General features: G+C 36.2%; 1 protein-coding gene across 1 annotated transcript; it reads right to left on the bottom strand.

Moving 5' to 3' along the window:
* Positions 1–18,137: 18,137 nt before the first annotated feature.
* foxb1b (forkhead box B1b) lies at positions 18,138–19,939 on the bottom strand. Its single transcript, XM_051652564.1, has one exon. It carries the CDS (start codon positions 19,779–19,781, stop codon positions 18,888–18,890), a length of 894 nt encoding a protein of 297 aa, XP_051508524.1. The 5' UTR covers positions 19,782–19,939; the 3' UTR covers positions 18,138–18,887.
* Between the last annotated feature and the right edge of the window lie 1,627 nt (positions 19,940–21,566).

The raw sequence follows: 21,566 nt of genomic DNA, 5'->3' as shown, positions 1-21,566 counted from the left end.
ATCCACAGCTTTTATGGGTGAAAACTGAACTGACCTGAATTGGAAAAAAAAAAAAATCAGAATGTTGAGATTTTTTGAAAATATCCCAAATATAACCTACCGTGGTACATTTAGTATTTTTCAGTTAGTATGGCATACATAAAGTTATACATCAAGAATGTGTAAAACTTTTAAAGAGACCCTTTTTTATTCTCTCTCACTCTCTCTCTCTCTTTGTGTGTGTGTTGTGTGCGCACATTTGTATTGTCTGAATAATCTGAGTAATGCGTATAAAGGCTCCAACACAATATTCACCTACTTTAAAAACAATCCTTTATCAAATCCATAAGCTAATTAAAAGCCCATAATCTTAATGATAAATATTTATAATCAGTATAAATCCCATGTTGAGGCAATGTTACAACAAGGAAACCATTAGAAACAAAGGGACTTAGAATGCTGATATGAAGGCAGGATTATGAATTCAGTGTATTGAATGCTATTGTATGTTTGGCATTGAACATTGGTATCTTGAGGATGCTTTGTTGAATTTGTCCCTTGTGCTGCCTAAAGACCATTGCCGTACACAGTGTCAACATTCTGACCCTCAGTTATTGTAATATTGACCTCCAGGTTAACTATAGAGTTATGATCACACTCTGAAAGAGAGTGAATAATAGAGAGTGTGCACTGCTGTGTGTTTTCTAAAGGATGATAGTAGTTAATCATCAGGCATGACTGTTTTTAATCTTCCAGATTAATGTCATTCTTCAGAAGCAGAGAAGAAAAGAGTGATCAGTGTGTGCGATGTTGTCATTGCTTCTCTCCTCTGTTCTCCTTCGTTCCTCTCATTTTCTTTTCCTTTTTCTGAAACCTCTGTTCATTACCCTAAATAGAAACTTTTTAAAATATCAGTTGATATATTTTCCTAATTTGTCACCTACAATGGTTAAACACTAGTTATTGTAGGAATACTGGTTTGAAATTGGTAAGGTTGAGTATATTTATTTTAAAAGAGAAGTGTGTAATTTGTCTGATTTAAATTTCTTCTATCCCATCTTAATGTGTAGAAACAACTATAGTATAAGTATGCCATTCGAAGGTTGATTCGGACATTGCCCAACTGCTCTGTTTGTTCGAGCATCCCAACCAGCCTATCATTGCAACATTGGCCAGATTAGGGAACAAATCTAGAATTCATTGAGAAAAGAATCTGGTTAATATTAGCTACAGGCTATTGCTCTGGGCCAGTGTCTCGAAAGGCCCGCCAGCACACCCACACAGAACTAAACACATATTTGTGTTGCAAAGCAAACTCAATTGTGCCCATAGAGCAACCTTGATCAATCAGTCATGTGCTCAAAGACAACCCCAATAATACAGGCACAACACACACATGCACAGCAATTCTAAAGGATTGGAAGAGTAGAGTAGGCCAAAGTCTGCAGGCCACATCTAACGTAAACATTAGACATCGCATTGAATTAGTATCACAGTGTGAAAGACAAAGCGCTAGCAAATGTAAATGAGGCAAGACATGCAATACTGCTGATTGGACTGATATAATTAGAATCATATTGCCAGGAGTCTTATTAAGATGCAGGGGACATAAATTATCTGGGAGATGAGTTAATAGCAGCCTGCTAAAGTAGCTCTTAAATATGCTAAGGCCAGCTATTTCTGTTTTGCCATGGCCCACTGATAATTTGATTATTAATGTGCTGGTGCTATAGGAGGTGAACGATCCCATCCTTGTGGTGTTGGATGCAGTGGCTATTTTAATTTAAATTATTTAGCGGAGTAATTAGGGTGAAGACAGCCAGGGTATGCCTCTCTGCTCCCTGTAAAGCACTCACTGTAACACAGTACACATCACAGAGTCATAAGAGAAGATAACATAGAGGGTAGAGAGATACAGTCTAGTCTCATAGAATCACATTACTAAAACAAAATAATTTTTACGTGGCTCGTTGTACATATTGCAGCAGTTTCCTGGTGAAATGAACACTAGAGGCGCTACAACAATATTACTTTTATTTACTTTCATTCAAATCACGAGTAAAACGGCAGAATATCAGTTCATAAACACTTACTTTTCAGCCTGTTCCTCACACAGTGCTATCTTATGACATCTAAACACTTTTACTGTAGTACATAACTTGTAAGGTAAAACATTTTAGCCTTTGCATAACATAACCAACAACATTTACAAGCTTGTTCAACACACTCTCATGGCAAAATCATCAGAATTCGTATGACTTTTCTAAATTTGGCTAATTCATATGATATCGTGCGACTGCACTCGTTTGAATTCCAACGACTTTCACTACAGCCAATGACGTCGCTGGACATCGTTTCCATCTAATATGCACAATTACTTGCTTCTGTCACACACAACAGCTTCCTATCATGTTTACACACTCTACTGATTGGTTAAGTTTATGTAGATAAGGGGTTTGGGTAAGGGCATAGTATTAAAAAGTATGTCCTTAATGCCTCGTGCACGGAACTCACGCTTACTTCTGCATTACACATCCGGGAATTTGTACGTGATGAAGTCATACGAGTTTATGCAACCAACATCGTGTGAGACCATACGAAATAGCCAACTCTTAAATTATGTATGGAGACCGGGTTGGCTTGTTCGAGTGTGAATAGCTCAACTGATGTGATGCAAAAGACAAGGGTACTAGTTCTGAAGAGCATGTAAGTCATGTGATCCTAAAATGAAGCACCATAAAATTATGTTGTTGCTTCAGCAATTGTGCTTTAGGGTTTAGGGTAGGGCCGGTCGGTCTGTCGGTTTTGTTGATTTAAAACTCAAAAGAGTTTAACCTTCAAAACATCATCTGTTTTTCTTCTCACATTTGCTTTTTATGACACTTTCGGTTAGGTTTAGGTTTTAGGTTTAGGATAGAGAAGTACGTTTTGTTGATTTAAAACTCGATAGAGCATTAACCTTAAAATCCTCATCTGTTTGGGAGAAAATGTAATACACTTTTAGCGCCACACAGTGGATATGTCGCCTCTGAACTGATGTGATGTAATGAGCCACGTAGTATCATTTAGCAAAAATGTTTCGTAGTCATGTAATTTTCTTGAGATTATTGAGCATTCAATCAGATCAATATACATGGGTCTATATTTTATGTGATAGTTGTGACGGTAGGCTTTTTGAAGATTCATCGGGCACCTCATCGATTTAGTCCAGACTATTTCCAAAGCAATTCAGAAATCTCTCTCTCTCTCTCTCTCTCTCACACACTCTGTATGTATACCATATTAATAAGAAATGAAAAAGTGCTGGTATAATCCAATAAGCAAACAATCAAAGGGGAATACATTCATATTTGTAATGAGACTATTAAATATTGCTCAAATAAAGGCAGACAGGCTGAGGGGAAGAGGCATCTCATTATGTGCGCTTTAGAGTGAATGTGTTGCTGTTTTACATATAGATGCTGTGATTCTATTCTAGTGACACCCAGCCCTTTGCTAGATTGCATGTATAATGTATAGATAAGGTTGCCTTGAGTTCATTTTGTGTTGTTTGTATCAGCTTTGTACTTCTTTTATTGCTAGTTCTTGATTCCTCTTGAGCTTGTCAAACCCTCAGTGCTAATAATTGATTTCAGACTGAAATTTCTGCACAGATTGTTCTGGCCAAGAACGTTCACACTCACAGAGCTCCTAGAGATGAATATATGATTTCCCCTGCTGTCTTGCAGTTATGACTAATAAACAGATTTAAAAATGCTTGTTTGTGAAAGAACAAAAAGAATACAGAAACAAGGTATTATCATTTCTTGAGTTCTTTCATTTTGAGTGAGATGTACATGACAGAATGAGATGAATGTGTGTGCATGGTGTGAATCTGTGTATTAAGAGAATGTCAGTCACGTCACACAGAGGAAACTCCTCAGGCCCCTGTCATTTACACAGCTGTGAGAAAACGCTTGTCAATGCCATTAAAGTTCATTTAACAAATAGTGGAAGGGTGATGTGGTTATGCATCAAAGCTGTTAAGCTTTTCTAAAACTGTTAACAGTTGGCTACTTCTCATTCACAGGCCTTCAAATGCATTTAAGATCATGTATCGCGTTGTTTTCTAAAGCTGGGGTTCAATATAACAATGTTATGCTTATAAAAAGAAGAACAGTTTAGTTTCATCTATATTTACTCTTTCAATACAGATGGGTTGTTTGATGCCTCTCTGTCATGAGGAGACATCATGTTGAGTGCTCGTCGGGGACTTGTGTTTGCCCTTTGGCCATGAAGAGAGTGCAGAACTCTCTCTCAGCCTGCAAACAGAGACGCTTTTGTTTCCGCGCCAAGTGCTTCCGCCCTGGGTGAGTTTGCCCTCTTTCTCTCTCTCATTCACACACTCGAAGTGCACTCGCTGCGTTGGTGCCGTAACATACACACTATCAGTAAACAACAGATTTAGGCCTAAAACAATGTGACTCCCTAATGACTTCAATTATTTATAAAATCAAACAAGTACGGCTGTTTGTTATGTGGGTGGCCTTTGATGAATATAAGATAAATTCTCTGCCACAGTGAACAATCCTGCTTCCTTCCAAACCCAAAACAAAGTAAACTTATGCAGAGACCATACACAGTATCCATCTCCTGTGACTAACTACTCACTCAACAGAGCTTATGTCTCACTCAATAAGCCGACTCCCGATGATCAGTGATTTACTATTTTTTATTTTTAACCCACTATAGTTATAAATGATTTAGTATGGCCTCCAACTGCATAAAACAATTTGGAATTTTTTTTAGGGAGATTACATTTGTGTGGGTATGTGTCTGCATAAACTTATTTGTTTGTCTTTATTAATTTGTTAATGAATGTGTCTGTCTGTCTATAATAAAGGCCTTTTGTAATAGAAGCTTCCTAAAACTTGGTACAAGAACGTAAAAACTGATCTTGTACTGTTGCATGCTTCTGTATCCTTTTGCAGTGACTCTCTACCCACTCTTTTTAAGCTACACTGAAAACCGTTAACATTACGGTAACATTATGTAAATTGACTGGTTTGATTCAAGTCAAAAATATTATTTATCACAAATTCTTCCTGAATACAGTACTGTGCAAAAGTCTTAGGCACATAAGATGTTTCACAAAAACATTTGTCTTAAGATTGTTATTTATATCTGCTTCTTTCGTGTGTTCCATAAATGTATATGGAAATATACATTTTATACTCCCAAAAATTTATTTTGGAAATAGAAAAGAATAGAATAGAAGAACAGGTAGCCCTGTAACATGGCCCTCACAGAGCCCCCCACTGAACATCGTGTCAGTCTGAGATTACATAAAGAGACAGAAGCAATTGAGACAGCCTAAATAGACTGAAGAACTGTGGCGAATTCTCCAAGAATCTTGGAAAATCCCATATGCCAGCAACCAAGAAAAACTGTGTCCAGGTGTACCTAGGAGAATTGGTGCTGTTTTGAAGGTAAAAGTGTTCACACCAAATATTGATATAGCTCTTTTTCTGTTTACTGGACTTTGAATGACGTTAATTGATTAATGAAACTATTTATGTCATTATTTTTTTAAGAAATCCTCACTTTGAAAGTTTTTCACAAGTGCCTAAAACTTTTGCCCAGTACTGCATATTAGGTTACACCAACGAAAATAATTTTAAGGGTTAAATCAGATAGAAAACAACTCCTTCAAGTACTAGCAGTTGCAGTTTACCCCTTTTTACAGTGTATAATATGTTAATTATTTTCCCAGGTTTGGAAGCCACAGTTTATTCCATTATATTGAATGATATTATATCTTAAATCAGGATTACTGCATAGAGAAAGCACAGAGTACTGAATCTGCGAGTGAGATAAACTGCCTCATCTCTACATGAGCTTGCGCTGATCTTAGTTGCTAAAGAGAGGGTGTGAATGCTCGGAGTAATTGATGGAGTCGGATGGATATTTAATGTTGCGTGTTATGGTGCTTGAAATTTTATTACTGAACTTAATTACTTTTTTGTCCTTTGTTTTCTTTACGAAACAGTCTTGCCACAACAAACAGAATAACAGCTCAGGAAATGCTTAGGCAAACATTATACTGTCCATGAAAGGAATTAAACAATTCAATTAAGCAAAAAGAAAAGGTATTTTGTGCAAGCCAGTGCTATCCTCTGAATAAAAGGCCATCATGGCTAATTAACACTATTATTTTAATTGTATAATGTTGTATGCTTATTAATACTTTATAGGTTAAAGGGTATTTATTAGTCACCAAAGGGCAAATAAATAGTATAGCTTTGATGAATAAAGAAAAGGGAAGGAGAAGGGAATCAGTTGTATGGAATGACAATTATGTTTCAGTTATATGATGAGTAATACAGTCTTTATGTTTATATTTCATTTATACTGACATAAATGTCTATAAAGGTTATACTGCAATAAAACATGATTTTATCATAATTAACCTATCTGATTAACCTTAGCCAACAGAGTTAAGAGACTTTTGAAATGACTATTGGATTTTAGTTGAGATAACACAATTCCTTATCTCACACCATGTAACAGCATAACAGATCTAAGTCCCTAACAGAGACTTTCAAAATTAATAGTCTCAATAATTTTTTCTATAAAATGCATTTCTTCACTAAAAACAAAACAAAAAAAAGATGAAGAGGACCATCTAAAAGGACAATTTACAGAAAGACTCTGGAAGCCCTAAAATTGTTAACCTGAGATGTGCTTTCTGCTCTGTACCAGTCATGGTGTTTCTGATGAAGAACAATGAGGATAAATCAATGAGCTCTGTGGCCTCTGTCACTTCTCGCATTCTCTTGTCTTCTGCATGCTAATCAGAGAGCTGGGTGCGCCACCCTGCTAGATCATTATAAATGCTGTTTATGGTCCTGCTATGACAACTGTGAAGGGCACGGCAAAGAATTTATCATGGGACGGTTCCCCTAGCGTCAAAATGCGTTATGTATTGTAAATGACCCTTTATAATGAAAGAAGATTCTCTTGTTTCCAGCAATAAGTGTGAATAAAACATCAGACACATCCAAACAGGCTCATTGTTAAAGCATGAATCATTGCAGTTTGATTTTTTCTTTTTTTCTTTTCTTTTTCACTTTTGTAGAGTGAGTATCTGCAAATAAAACATAACTCACCTTCAGTAAAAAGTGTTTTTTTTTTTTTTAAATGCAACATCTTAAAATGTTAGCATATCCCACCAATACACATTATCCACCAAGTAGTTAAATTAGGCCACCATGAACTTAATATTTTGCAAAATGGGTAATGATACATGCCAAACAGAGCCAAACAGGGTGCAAAGCTCATATGTTTGAATAAGTATGCAAACATATGGCAGTGATGGAGTGGGAGGCATGGCCTGAGGAAAACCTCGACAGGCCTGGCACCTACTTCATCATGGCTCCTCTACAAAGGCAGTCAGAGAGGCTTCAGAGACCTGTGGGCTTCGTCCGTCTGTCAGTTGTTTGTTAACCAAGCAAGTGCTAAAATAGAAATGCTATTAAATGCTAATAACATACATATCCAAATAATAATAGTATATAAAATAAGGGTAGTGATTATAAAAAAATAAAAAGGTAAATTAAGGTACTTTAATACTAACAAAATGGTCTTAGGATGCACAGTAGTAAGTGGTAACCTGTAATAGATAACATTATTGTTAAAAATTGTTAACCTTAAGGAAATTAAAATGTGTTTTGTTGGTGAAACTTAATGTATTCAGGTTGATTCAGTTATGTTAAGTAATAATCTTGACTTGAAGAAAACCAGTTAATTTAGATGTTACCACATGAAGCATATTTGTTTTTCAGTGGGTGGTATCAAATCATTAGGAAAATGAGGTGTTAGTACTGTTTGCCAAATAATGTTGTTTGTCTGCACATAATACAGCCTAAATACTGCATCAGTTGTCTAATTAGGTTCCTTTATGTTCTGTTTTTATAATGTAATTCTTTATATCAGAATAAACAACCTCAAAGAACTGAATGTGGAAATATGTGGAAAAACTATATTTTCACAAAACTGAGAAATCTGTTGAAATGTTACCTTGAGGGTTCAAAGAGAACTGTCCCAGATCAGCTCAGTGTTAACCCCTGTCTTGTTCTCCATGCTTTACTATCAACAGTAAAAGATTTTAGTGCAGAAGAAATTCGGGTCTTGCTGAAATACTGGTCCCATGTTGTCATGGATGACATACGGTTATTTTTCGTAAGCCTGAGACATATTTTATCATAATCAGTATATGACGAGAGAGAGGGGCCTTGCACACATCATTGGCTTTTCTTGCTTAGATAGATGGTGAAGGTCAGAGTTCTTAGCCTTTATGGTTGTTTGACTTTAAAGAATTATGGCATGTTAAAAGCACACCCCATTTATTTTCTCCTCACTTGGAGGCTGCTATCTTGGCAGTAAGAAGGTTTCTTTTCAAAAAGAGAGCAATTAAATAATTTCAGATTTTGTAGCTACTGTATGCTCAGTTACAAAATACATTGGTATGTAAATGGTATGTAAATGCAATGTACTGTAATCATTTTGAGTCTATTCATATCCAACTTGATATAACATACAGTATTAACTAGATCAGAAGCAAATTTTATGATAACCAGATAATCGGGTATTGAATTATTTTTTTCTTCACATAGAGACTTTATTATATATTTATATTTGTATATCATTGGTTTATTGAGTAGTTTACTCTCTTTGTTATGTTGCCTTACATGTAATATGACAGCTATAAACAATGAATCTGTTAACCATGTCCTGAAAGTGTGTCTGGAAAATACAGAGTAATGACCACTAGAGGGAGAAACAAACCATAGTGATCACTAAAGAAAGGAAGGAAGGAAGCAAGCAAAAAAATATCATGGGATTATGCATATATTATGTTATAAAATGTATTCATGGTAATAAAATATGATCATGAGAGCTTAAGATTGCACTTTATGTTTGTGCAGTGCTGACATCATATATATATATATACATATATATATATATATACATATATATATATATATATATATATATATATATATATATATATATATATATATATATATATTATAATCCAATGGATTTTCTCTAAAAGAACTCTAAAACTCAAACATTCATTAACCCTAACTAAAAACTACCACAGAAGCACTACTTCTGATCCATGCGTTAAGCTCCAGCAAGCAGCTGCAAACACATATTGATAAGGATTTTCTACTTGATAACAATATGGTACAGGAATAGCAGGGAACTAAAGTTTCTGCTTTCTATTTCTTCTCCGCTCAGTGATCAGACATAGAGAAGGACTGGTTAAGTCAAAACCTCTTGTGCACTTCAAAGCTACCTGTGAATAAAAGCTACCCGTTGTTCCTTTCAAACGCAAACTTGGGAAAATTAAAAGTGCTTCACAAGCGCATTAGACCACCAAGCTCTGAATTACCACTCCAATACACAATGTGATGTTGACACCGCCCCCTCTTCAGTCCTGTAGAGCTCTATGGTGGGGGTCTTTCTCTTTTTTAATAAGAGGCTTTACTCCAGTCTTATCTTACCCTTGTAACTGTCTATTGTTGTACTGCGTTAGGGTCTTTCTGGGTGTTTTAATGAGTCAGAAGTGGGCACCATGACCCTGATTCATAAAACCGAACATTTCAGGATGATCGCCATAGCTTGTGTGCCCAGTGTGAAGAAAACTTAAACATACTTAGTGTACTGTACGCAGGTGCTGAAATTGTTTCTTTTGCACTTGTCTTCAACCATCCAACAAGCAATTTATTTCTAAACTGAGAATTAACGTAAATTGATCAATGGCCAAACTACACATTGATGATCAGAAATGTAAACTTTAATAATGAGCATATAATTAAACTGTTAGAACTTTATTCAAACAGTGTCATGAATCATATGGTTTATGTGTTCCAGAGAGCTTTGTTTGTTGTAATGGAACTTTACCAGAAGGCAATCTGTTGTCACTGCAATCAGCTGCCACTGCTTGAATTAATCATTCTATTCAGATAGAGCTCATTCTGTTTGAATTAGTTTGACCTAAATAGAACAGCGAGCATTGAGGTACAGTTGTCCTTTGTGTTTGTCCATCTGTACCTCTCTGAGTTTGTAGGAAAATATGCAGCCTGGTTTTTGCTTATAAAGTTAAATAATCAGTTCTGTACACCCTATGTACAGTACACCCTGCATGAATTGCTAACAATAAATACAAATGTTAATGAAAAGATTGTAAATCTAAATCTGCAGAATTTAATTTAAGTTGTTGTTATTTTTTATTTCTTGGAACTTATAGAGATTATGAACAATGATTGCAATTACTGTACATGCACAAGAGCAGTTTGATATTAATTCGATTTTAGTTATATTCTAATGCAAACCTCTTGTAAACACAACCTGATTGCCATAACTAGATTTATCCAATATTCTGGTTTTTAGAAATCTACTGTAAATAAGACTGCAGTCATTTTTCAGTCATGTAAACACTTCATTTGGAATATTCACAGCAATAGAACATCCTTTTATATTTGTGCATGTCCAAATAAAGGTAATTCTGTGTGATATTACTTGTAGATATAGGCAATATCTTGACTTGTTCAGTTGTTTCATAACAGTTATTTCTATAGCCATGAAGACCTGAAATTTATGGATAATATATTTTTCTCTCCTGCTCTGTGTGGGAGATAGGGACTTGCTGGAATGAAGACCATGTTAGGTTCCTCCATCTATTGGGTGATAATTTGCCAAAAGCTGAAAGGCAGCAATCAAATTGACCCTTATTTAGAAAGAGTGCTTTTATGGAACAGACTAACTGCTTCCACCCTAATCAGCTCTCCCTCTCTCGAGGCCATGCACCTGTGGAAGATAGAGACACTGGTTCTTGCCCATCCAGGTGTCAGTCACATTGTCATTACACTCATGGAATGGCCTGTGTGTTCATAGTTCATTGATTGTATTACATTAATGTCATCTCAGATACATTGTAAAGTCACTCTACAGTATCTACAGAGACATGTTGATCTGCTTTCCTAGTTAACACCAAACACGCCCTTAATAATATCTTATGTGAGACAGTGTTTTATCATTAAAAACAATTTAACCAACATTATTCTTGCAATTAGTCCTATGTAATAGCAAATATTTGAACTAAATGCAAGTACTTTTTCTGCTAAACTGATTCTCAAAATTCCCTAAGCTGGATAATTTCATGGTAGTTCAAAGTGCATTACTCATTACAAATTGTCTTCTCATTGACTTGACTCGGCAAATACACTGACAATAGAACAATGTTAACATGAACAAAGCACAGAGGAGTTAATCCCAACAACAAAAGATTAGTTATTGGCTTCTGACATTGGGAAGGACTTAACGCAGATCAAAGAAAGTCAGGCTATTGTTATGAGTCAGCAGAAAATGTACTCTTCCTTCCTGTCTGTGCAACACGCGAAGATTTGTAAACATATTTTGAAGCTGGAAGTAGTTTTTGCTCCATATAAATGTTGAAATTTGCTTCTGTACTAAGTTATTACTAGCAAGGTTGTACTGTGATAATTTTAGTGTTAATTTATTTCGAATGTAGACTTTAGAAACTGGATTTACACTGATATAAAATCAGAACCGGCAGTTGTTATTTTTTAGCTATTTTTTAACTGATCTAACCCTTAACATTAGTTTTTGTTGGTGTAACTTAATATATTTTTTATATTTTATATATGTTTTTTCTGTGATGTTAAATGATGCAACAGTGCCTGCCCACCTTTTTTAGCCATCTGTGTTCTGGAAGTATCTTTTCCATAAATTTTTTTCCATGATAGGGATTTCATAAAATCCTTCATTAAAGAGTTTTTAAGCCAGCACCACACTAGCAGACTCAAAAAACTCGATTTTGATATATTTTGATGTCACATATGCAGACTGTTTTGCCGAGATCTCGCTCTATTCAGTTTGAGGTATGACACACCTTCTGATTAAGAATGGTGGAGGGTAGACAAACATAACATAACAACTCAACACAACTCACTCTCGTTGTTCCCTGTCATGTGGAGCTCACCGAAATAACAACAGGAGGACTGCATGAACATAAAAAATTGTTAAAGAGTGATTTAGGATGTGATTCATGCAGTAACTTTACCTTGTGGAAGTGTGTGATTGTATATTTATCCCTTCTTGCCATAGAATACATATTTCCATATGCAGCTTTCAGTGAGTAAACAAATTACGTTCAATAAAACAGACAGAGAAAAATACAGGAAAAACGCTTAGTGACAGAATCACAATGAATTACAGTCAGCATTTGAGATGAAATGCAACTGAGCGAAATGAACTGTCTTGTCAGTTCTTCAATAAAAAAAGAAGCTCATTGGTCACTTGAAGAGAATATAAGAGCCCGCCCTGATGACAGAATGATTTTTTTCAAGCAAGCTGATTTGCTTTTTCAGTTTTTGAAGCCATTAAATCAGTAGGGAGTCCAGACGATCAAGTGATAAACGACCTCCTGCTGGCAAGCGCTAATGCGCGCTTCATCTCTCTCTGCCTGGCTGGCGATTATGTTAATGAACCTCACACCTGAAAATCACTGGAAAAATAGGCTAGTGTGGCACCAGCTCTAGCCATGAACCAAACTAACCAGCTCCGAGATCAATCACAACATTACAAACTTTGATTTGAAGCAAAAAAGTATTTGAATTTTGTACAAAAAGACAAAGGTGAAAGACTGTGTACTTACTGTGTTTCATGAGGACATGAACTACAATACCATAAAGCATTGCCAATTACATAATCAAATGAATAATGATGGGAAAATACTACTGATTTAAAGTTCTTGATTATATATTTTGATTTCATTGCAAAATAAAAGTTATTTGCAAATATGCAAGAAGTTTGAGTATGTAGGAAGACAGACTCAATTGTGTGATTCACAGTGCGTCATGGGAGTAGGTGGTCACTGCAGAGCTCTTTTGGTGCAATTTAATTGGTTCTGATTCTCTGATTGTTGGAGTGTTTCCCTTCAGGATCATGGGTAATGTATTTCTGTCTAGGTCTGTCTTTAAAGCTTTGTAAGTTATTGTGAAAAATCAACTCCCCTATGGAAAAAATTAATGTGATTTTTACTTCTGGAATAACACTTGCGTGCTTTTTATTCTTGAATAAACTTGAATAATATTGAATTGAATAAAAACATATCATTTAGATGTTACCGCATGAAGCATGTTTTTTTTGGGGTTAACATTTTTTTGTGTTGAACTGATAGATTGAGTGAGAGATCCCAGTGGCCAACTAATGTAATGAATGTTTTTTTTTTTAATACTTTGTGATTAGTGCGGTTGTTTTTCAAGGGTTGAGAGAAGAATCTCTTTAGTTGGTAAGTCAAGCTCTGCTCCTTATTGGATTCCCTAAACATTTTCTTCAAAGCTGCAAGCAGCACTTGACCTTAGCTATCCATTACTCCCTCCATACAGTATATCTGGCCATTCCACAGAAAAGCACTGCCTTCTGTCACCTCAGGTGTGACTGGGCCTTTGAAATGTCTTCGAGGTGTTAGTTTATGAGAAACAAGGAAGATTCCTGCACGGCGTAAATCAACCTGTCGCTCAGCGGCGGAAACAGCAGAACTCTAAAACTCACTCGGCCTGTCATTACACTCAAACATTTAACACATCACAACACTTGAGACCTTAAGACGCCCTAGAGCTTCAGATAAGAACCGCAAGGTCACGTGTTAATTATTTAATTGTTTGTGTGAAAATGGCTGTTAGGAAAGAGTGACATGTCTTAAAGCGTAGTGATCATTTCAAATGTTCAGCCAGCTGTTTATCCAGTTACCGATAACTGATGATGGGAGGGTGACTATACCCTCCTCCTGTATAATTTATACGAACCTTGAGTAGAGGAGAAAAGCAGATTGATTTGAATTATTCTGTGATAAATAAAGGAATTGAGTCCTTTTCCCCTTTCTTTTATGTGGAGAATTGTTGCGCGTCTCTCTCATAATATGCAGTCTCAGCATTGGATGCACAAGAGTCACAGCTGACTTTAAGCTGGAGGCCTCACAATCTTTAGAGAGCTGTCAGTCATCTGCACTGTAACGCAGGTAGAAGGTCATTGGCGCCACCTTATCAGATCCGAATCTGACTTTGTAGCAGTGAGTGTTCAAACGCTGAACTCAGCCTTATTATTACAAGACCTACAAGGCTTTTTCTTGCATGCCTGATGATGGTTGGTTTCAGTTTTTTGTGTTTATCAGAAAATTATGTTAATGAGTGTTTCTCTTTGAATGAAACTTTTTTGCTATGGAGCACACACATCAACCACCTTCACATTGTGTGCTGTAAAGTAAAAACTTAAGCACAAACACAAAAGGGTGTTGTTCTTCTCACTGGAGGTCTCTTAGTGAGACAAAGCATCTTCATTTACCCACTCACAACACCAAACACACACAGACTCACAGGGGATTGATCGCTCAGACCAGCATTGCTGTATCAATGGAACCAGTCGCCTGGCAACAGGTTGAAAGGCCTGAAGTGAATTGACAGGACACAATAGTCCTGGCCAGCGTTTGCTGGGTGCTGTTTTATGACTGACCAAACAGTTTCCGCTCCTCTTGCTATTCTCCAAAAACTTGAGAGGGTTGACTCACAGTCACTGAACTTTCATTTAAATTGTTCTGTGATCAAGGGTCTGTTTGATTGCTATAGAAAGAAAAGGAAATTTAATGTGACAAAATCTGCTCTACAAACGCTCATAATTAAAGGTTTCATTTTATCAGTGCCTTGCTAGCTATATGAAGGTAATTCTGTCAGGATTAGAAGTTCAGTGGTCAACAGATGACCAGTAAGCTGCTGTGAGTCGATGCTGCTTGAGCTAATTTTGGCAGTCCCACCCACTGGTGTAATTTGTCTTTGCTTAGTAGTATGAATTAAATGTTGACACAGTGATTTCATGCACACACAGGCATTTGGTTGGGCTGGAGTCTCTCCTGCACTTGCTGCATTCACCTACAGTCATGCTGATTATTATGGGTATGCTTAAATATCTTTACACTAAAACCTGTGCAAGACTAATTGGTGGCCAAACCTTAGCATAAGCATCTTTGTCTACATTTCCTCCCCAAACAATGACACCTCATGTAGTGCACTATGTTGTCATATCTTATTGTTTGGCAACACACACAATCAAACTTTATTTTCAGAACAGGGAAGAGTGGCTTTTTTTCTTACCAATGGGCTGTTGTGTCTAGTAGAAAAAATCACTGATTTATTAAATGAATGTCACTATGCCTCTGATTAATTTCATTGAAAGCTTTCTATCAACTTAATAAAAACAAGCAAAAAAAAACAAAAAAAAAACAATGTTGATGTATTACCTAAAGTCTTAGCTCAAAACAAAAGATTGGATGTACACAAATGCAGATATACCCCAATTTGTAATCATATAACATTTGGTTGAAAAGCAGCCAACGATTTTTTTAGATGTTGTGCAACGTGTCATCACTCGGAGCAAAACAAAAAACAAAAAAAAAAGATACTATTAAAGGTTGCGAATCTGTGCAACTGTTACCTTAAGGATTTTTTTCTATTTGATTTTTATCTTAAATATGACTGTAATTAATGTAACCTAATGTAGTCAGGTTGGTACTGTCAATTTAAATAATATTTTTTAAATGGAATAAAATCCATTCATTTAGAGGTTACCACATTTAAGCTTTTAAAGAGGTTGCACTTTTAATCATTTTTAAGTTTACCCGACAAACCATTTTTTACAGTGGTAGCTGTGATTTTGGTTAAATATGTCTTTTAAGACTCATACAAAGTGTGTGTGCGTGTGTTTGTTTCTGTGTGCGTGCGTGCGTGTGTGTGTTTGTATATGTGTTCTTCACTCTCCAGGCTCCAGCTTGTTGATTTATGGCAATATAAATATCTTTGCAATTACTTGCCTGTGCATGTTCAGGTATTTTTGCTCATAAATATGCACGCCCAAAATTAATAATGTTGTGGAGAGAAATAAATAAGGCCATTTAGCTTACTGTGGGCAAACATTCCCTCCAAATAAGTTCTGTGAGTTGATTTCAAGCCTGATGACATTAATTTTCCTCCAGTGTGATTATAAAGAACAGGTCCCTGTCCATTTCATCTCCTACTGCCCAGGTTAATGCTGGCTCATTATTCAGGCCACTGCCCACATGCATTAAGAAACAGATAAATTATACTTGCTAATTACGTGTGATGTTTTCCCATTCTAATCAATTATTTTAATTAAAACGGTTCTTTGTGAATTTGGATGGGATGCTAAACTACAAAAACGAACCTTTATCTTTCTAAATAATCTGATGTGTTTGATCAAACTGCAAAGCAAAGAGACCTTGTCCTCAAATCAATAGTTTACCCAAATGTATTTTACAACATTTTTGTTATTTAGATATTTTTGTTACAAAGTAAGGTGTCAGTCTAGAATTAGTTCTCAGGGCAGATTTTCCTTGAATATGTTTAGTTGTTTTATTTAGCTATTTTACTCTAGTCATATTTACTGTATGTCATTAGATATAAGTCATGCACAGAGTGGCTTTATCCACTTGATTTTTAAATAATTAGGTAATGTCAACCTAAAATTAGTGACAGGAATGCCCGACTCTGCTTACAAGAGTGCACAATATGATCATTAATTGAAATGTTTGAATTTTAAAGTGGGAGTCAAATCAAAGTCTCTGGATAAACTCAGTATAAATTATGTTCTCTTTCTTTTAACACAGAAATAACATTTGAATGATTTGCAGTTGTTCTTGTAAATATCTGGCATTATAAACCTCATGCAAATAAAAATCACATGCATCTTGTGTTGTATTGCTGTTGCACTGTAAAAAAAAAAAAAAAAACTATTCTGTTAGCTAAATTAACAAATGTGCTTCCTGTGGTAACATCTGAATTAACTAGTTTTATTCAATTTAAAAATATGATTTATTATTAGGTTACACCAACAAAAGTAATTTGAATTGGTCATTTTAAAGTAGTAATAGATCCTCAAGGTAACAATTGCAGGTTAACACATTACACTTAATTGTTTATTAAACTGAAGCAAAGACCTTAATTTGAAGAATTGTATTATTCAGTTTCCCATAAATAACCATTTAAAAGCTGGATAAATAAAGCCTTAGTTAATCAGATAATTAAAACAATTAAGGGACATCTAAAATTAGCGCTCTTTTTTACTATCATTTTTTTATTTTTTTTTTATTTATTTTTTTATGATTATTGTCAAACTGAAAAAAGTGTGGCATATATTAAGTGGGCAAAGATCTGTTCACATGTTTTGGTTTATATGCATTTAATTGCAGCAGACTATTTGAACACTTATAAGCCACAGTTAAAAATGTATGCCTTTCAGTGCACTGGATAATAAAGTATGAAACCAAAGTGCAAACCCTCAAGTTCACACAGGTGCCTTATAGCAGAGTCACCTTGTTCACCACAAAAATAATATAGACATTCTGGGAGTCACGAATGTTGTGTTATGTGTTATAATATAGTGTAGATGTTCAGGCGATAAAAACGCAAGTCGGGTGGGGATGAAGGTAGCCTACATTTCAGTTCTAAAAAGTTCCACAATTTTAAGATCGAAAGAGTCCCGCGACTAGTCTCCGACCGATTGAAGAAATACGCAAAATAGGCAAAATCAGCTATTGTCATCGTTTCCGTTTCGGCCCATTGCACGTCAATGACTTAAATGACGAATGAACTTAATAAATATAGACCAATGCCATAAATGTCATGCCGATCTGACTAAATTTGTGCAAAACAAAGCATTGTGTTTTCTGCCCTCTAAGTGCTCGCATTCACAGCTCAACTTTAACTAAAGTAATTAGACCCAACCGAAGCTGCACGACCTCAGAATTGTGTTTATTTGTTCCATCTCCATTTATAAAATGTGCTTCTATCGTTCATTATTATTAAGCCTATTATTAGTATTATTGGTTTAATTTGTTCGTGAAATATTCCACTTTACACTATGCTACTGAAAACAACAGGATGCTGCTCCTATACAGCAACAACAGCAATTGATATTAATTACAATAATTTCAGTGCAGAAAACAACCCATGCAATAGCTAGGCTACTGCATATGACAAAACAAACAAAAACTGAAGGACAAATTGTAACTGTGAATGTTGATATTTTAATGAGGCTTGATGAGTTCATAATATAATTCAACTATGCGTGAAAAGCAGCATGCAATAGTGACAAATACAACAGAGCATGTCATCATTATCCAGAAAACGTATATACAGATTTTCTAATTAGCCTGAGAATTGTTCACAGAACAATATCTCTCGCGTTATCTATAACGTCACACCAAAAGTGCATTTTTATGTTTCTGGTGCGTGGAAACGCTGCAGCGTCTGTGCTTACATGCAATCCTCATTTATCCTCTTCTGTACCTTGCCTTTATTGAGCCCAAGTAGGTAAAACATAGCCCAGAATCATATGAAATAAAATGATTTACAATGAGAAATAACTTATTGTAATTCTGGGTAGGCTTATCGTGAACCTTAGCCATACTGTCCCAAAAAACTTTTTACGCATGTTCACACATTTTTTCTTTCGTTGCCCGTTGTGCATTTCACTCGATTATTCTTGAAAGTTAATAAAATGAGGTTGCCTAAATTCATGATGTAGCTAATTCGGTCCACCGTATTTTGCTGTAGTCCTTTACCAAATGAGATACTTGAAACAAGTCACCATTAGAGCTTCTTCATTTCAATGTTGACGGTCTCAGATCTTGGCAATGTTGATCTGTAGCCTAATGGATAGACTGAGCAGACAAATGTCTGTTTTCTTGTCTTGCTGGCTTATTTGTCGTTGCCACTGAACAGTGTGCATGCGTAAGGAAAGTTTCAACTCCCTCTTTTCTGGTAGTTTTAAGTGACCTCTTGACAGTGAAGGGCGACCGAATGGAGCAGTGAGGTCGGGCTCGGTGTGGCGGGGCTGCTGGTCGCTGTCTGTGGAGACGTTGGGCTCAAGGACTGTGGAGAGCCGGAGAGAAAAGCTGGAAGGTGCGCATGGAGCCCCGGGATGGACGGAACCAATGCTGGAGCGGGTTTGATTGGGACAGGGATCGCCGGTAAGCTTAATGATTTGAGTGGTACTCCATAGGCGGTATACTCAGCGCTGGGTATCGTGTCCATCACATTACTGCTGTACATGTGGGGCCAAGCTGTGGTCAATTGGTTGTGCATCTGATAACCCGTCGACATGGACTGCATGGTGGAGAAGGCAAGACTTCCTGGCATTTTGTAATCTCTTGCAATGATATTTTCAATGGCAAATGGGTGTTTGAAGGTAGATGGTTGAGACACGCTTAAGTTGTACCCGGTCGTTTGAGGTAGATGTGTCCCCATAGCAGTCAGTCTGAGTTTTGCTTGTTGCTGGAGGTAGTGCGCGGCGTCTGAGGGTTTTTGCAGGTGCTCGGATGTGATCATGACTTTGAATCTTTTTCGGCGCCTCAAGAAGCTCCCGTTTTCAAACATGTCACCGCAGCTGGGATGGAGAGCCCAGAAGCTGCCTTTCCCCGGCTGGTCCGGTCTCCGCGGGATCTTGATGAAGCAGTCGTTGAAGGAAAGGTTGTGGCGCAGGGAGTTATGCCATCGCTGCGTGTTTTCCCGATAATAAGGAAACCTGTCCATGATGAACTTGTAAATTTCATTGAGCGGGAGCATCTTCTCTGGGCAACTCTGAATGGCCATAGCGGTCAGAGAAATATAAGAATATGGTGGCTTCTGGTCGCTGTACGTGTTTCTTCCAGGACGAGGCATTTTCCCAACTGTATTTATCTTGATTTCAGAGAGTCAGTGATGGATGCCTTAAAAAAAAAAAATAAAAAAATAAAAAATAAAAACTCAAGTATGTTGACAAGCGCACATATGAAGTGGATTTTTAATCATGCAGAATAATTGACAGCTTCAATTGACAGTCACTTATTTTCCATTCTTGTATAAAGTTGAGCAAGTTATGCAGTCCGTTTCATTCTTGCATGCGCATTATAGGTATATAAACTTCGGCTTAGAATCAAAGTCTTCTCATAGTGTCTGTATCCATGATCTTAGAGTTCTGAGTGTGTGCAGTGAGTGAAGTCTGTCCCCCCTATTTCTGTCTCTTCAAAGTCCTCGGTGCTGTCACATGACAGTCTTCCTCAAAGGAGGGGCGCACGTACTGTCTTCAAAACAGTTTTCTTTTACACCCTTTTCACGCGACCCCTACCCTTGCTTGAACCAATCAAATTAATCTCCGCCTGAAAATAGAGCGCATGTGAGATGATGGCATGGCACCTGGCTGATTGTGAGGTGCAGATGTATGCAGATGATTGTAGTGTAAGTGCATGCAAAGACTAAACAACAAGTCGCATGTAAACTCACTGCTGTGATGGCACATATTGCACAATGGCTTAGTGATTCGTGTCTCCATCTTAATATACAGAAAACAGTATGCGTTTTTTCATCAAGAGACAAAGCAATGATTCTGAACCAGATGTATATGTCATGGGAGAAAAGTTGAAAATAGTCTCTCATTTCAAGTATCTTGGTATCACTATGGATTATAACCTTACATTCAAAATGCATGTTAAGAAAGTTATAAACACAGTAAAGTTTAATTTATCAAATTTTCAATATATTAGAAGTTGTTTGACGGACCACAAAAGCAGCAAGATTACATTTTAATGCAATGATAATTCCACATTTGACATATTGTATAACTAGCTGGGCTCAAGCCTTGCATGAAACTCTTAAACCTTTCAACTTATATCATCAGGATCTCAAGGTTTTAGACATGAAGCCAAATATATATCATCTGTCAATCAATCCAAAATCAAAATACACTGAACTGGGATTAACTATACAAACTATACAAACAGATTCTGGTCTTGTATATAAAATCTTGCATGGTTTAGCTCCTTCTCCTCTTTCAGAGTTTATTAAACAAAGAATAACTGGCAGATCTACTAGATTGCTAGAGGGAACTGTGAAGTACCCATGTGAAGATCAGCTTTTGGTAAGTCAAGTTTTGCTGTCAGAGCAAGTCAGACATGGAATATTTTGCCTATTCATATCAGGACCTGTAAAACATATCGCTCATTCACAGGGTTGGGGAGTAACGGAATACGTGTAACGGGATTACGTATTTAAAATACAAAATATAAATAACTGTATTCCACTACAGTTACAATTTAAATCATTGGTAATTAGAATACAGTTACATTCAAAAAGTATTTTGATTACTGAAGAGATTACTTTGCATTTTATTGTCATTTGTTTCATTTAATATTTAGTCCTTTCAGATGGAAAACATTTATACATATAAATGATGCGATCCAAAATGCATTTGAACAGCGGTGAAACACTTTCTTATGATGTGTTACATTCATATGAGCAGACAGAGAAGTACGTTTGGAGAAGAAGAAACTGAAATAAACCTTGTGTGAATTGTCAGCTTTACATTAAGCTAAAATGCTATTTCTAGTCATTTTACATGCACGTTACCAGGCACGATCATATTTTTTTATCAAGAAAATTCACGTTAGTTCATAATTTCTTTTTTTTTTC

This window comes from Myxocyprinus asiaticus, chromosome 1 (genome assembly GCF_019703515.2).
Source record: "Myxocyprinus asiaticus isolate MX2 ecotype Aquarium Trade chromosome 1, UBuf_Myxa_2, whole genome shotgun sequence".
Classification (NCBI taxonomy): Eukaryota; Metazoa; Chordata; class Actinopteri; order Cypriniformes; family Catostomidae; genus Myxocyprinus; species Myxocyprinus asiaticus.
Note: the sequence above shows the minus strand (reverse complement) of the source record. Positions and strands in the feature narration are given on the sequence as shown.

What these genes read in the sequence shown, in the direction of transcription:
- foxb1b (XM_051652564.1), bottom strand. Translation starts at nt 19,781, where the DNA reads ATGCCTCGTCCTGGAAGAAACACGTACAGCGACCAGAAGCCACCATAT.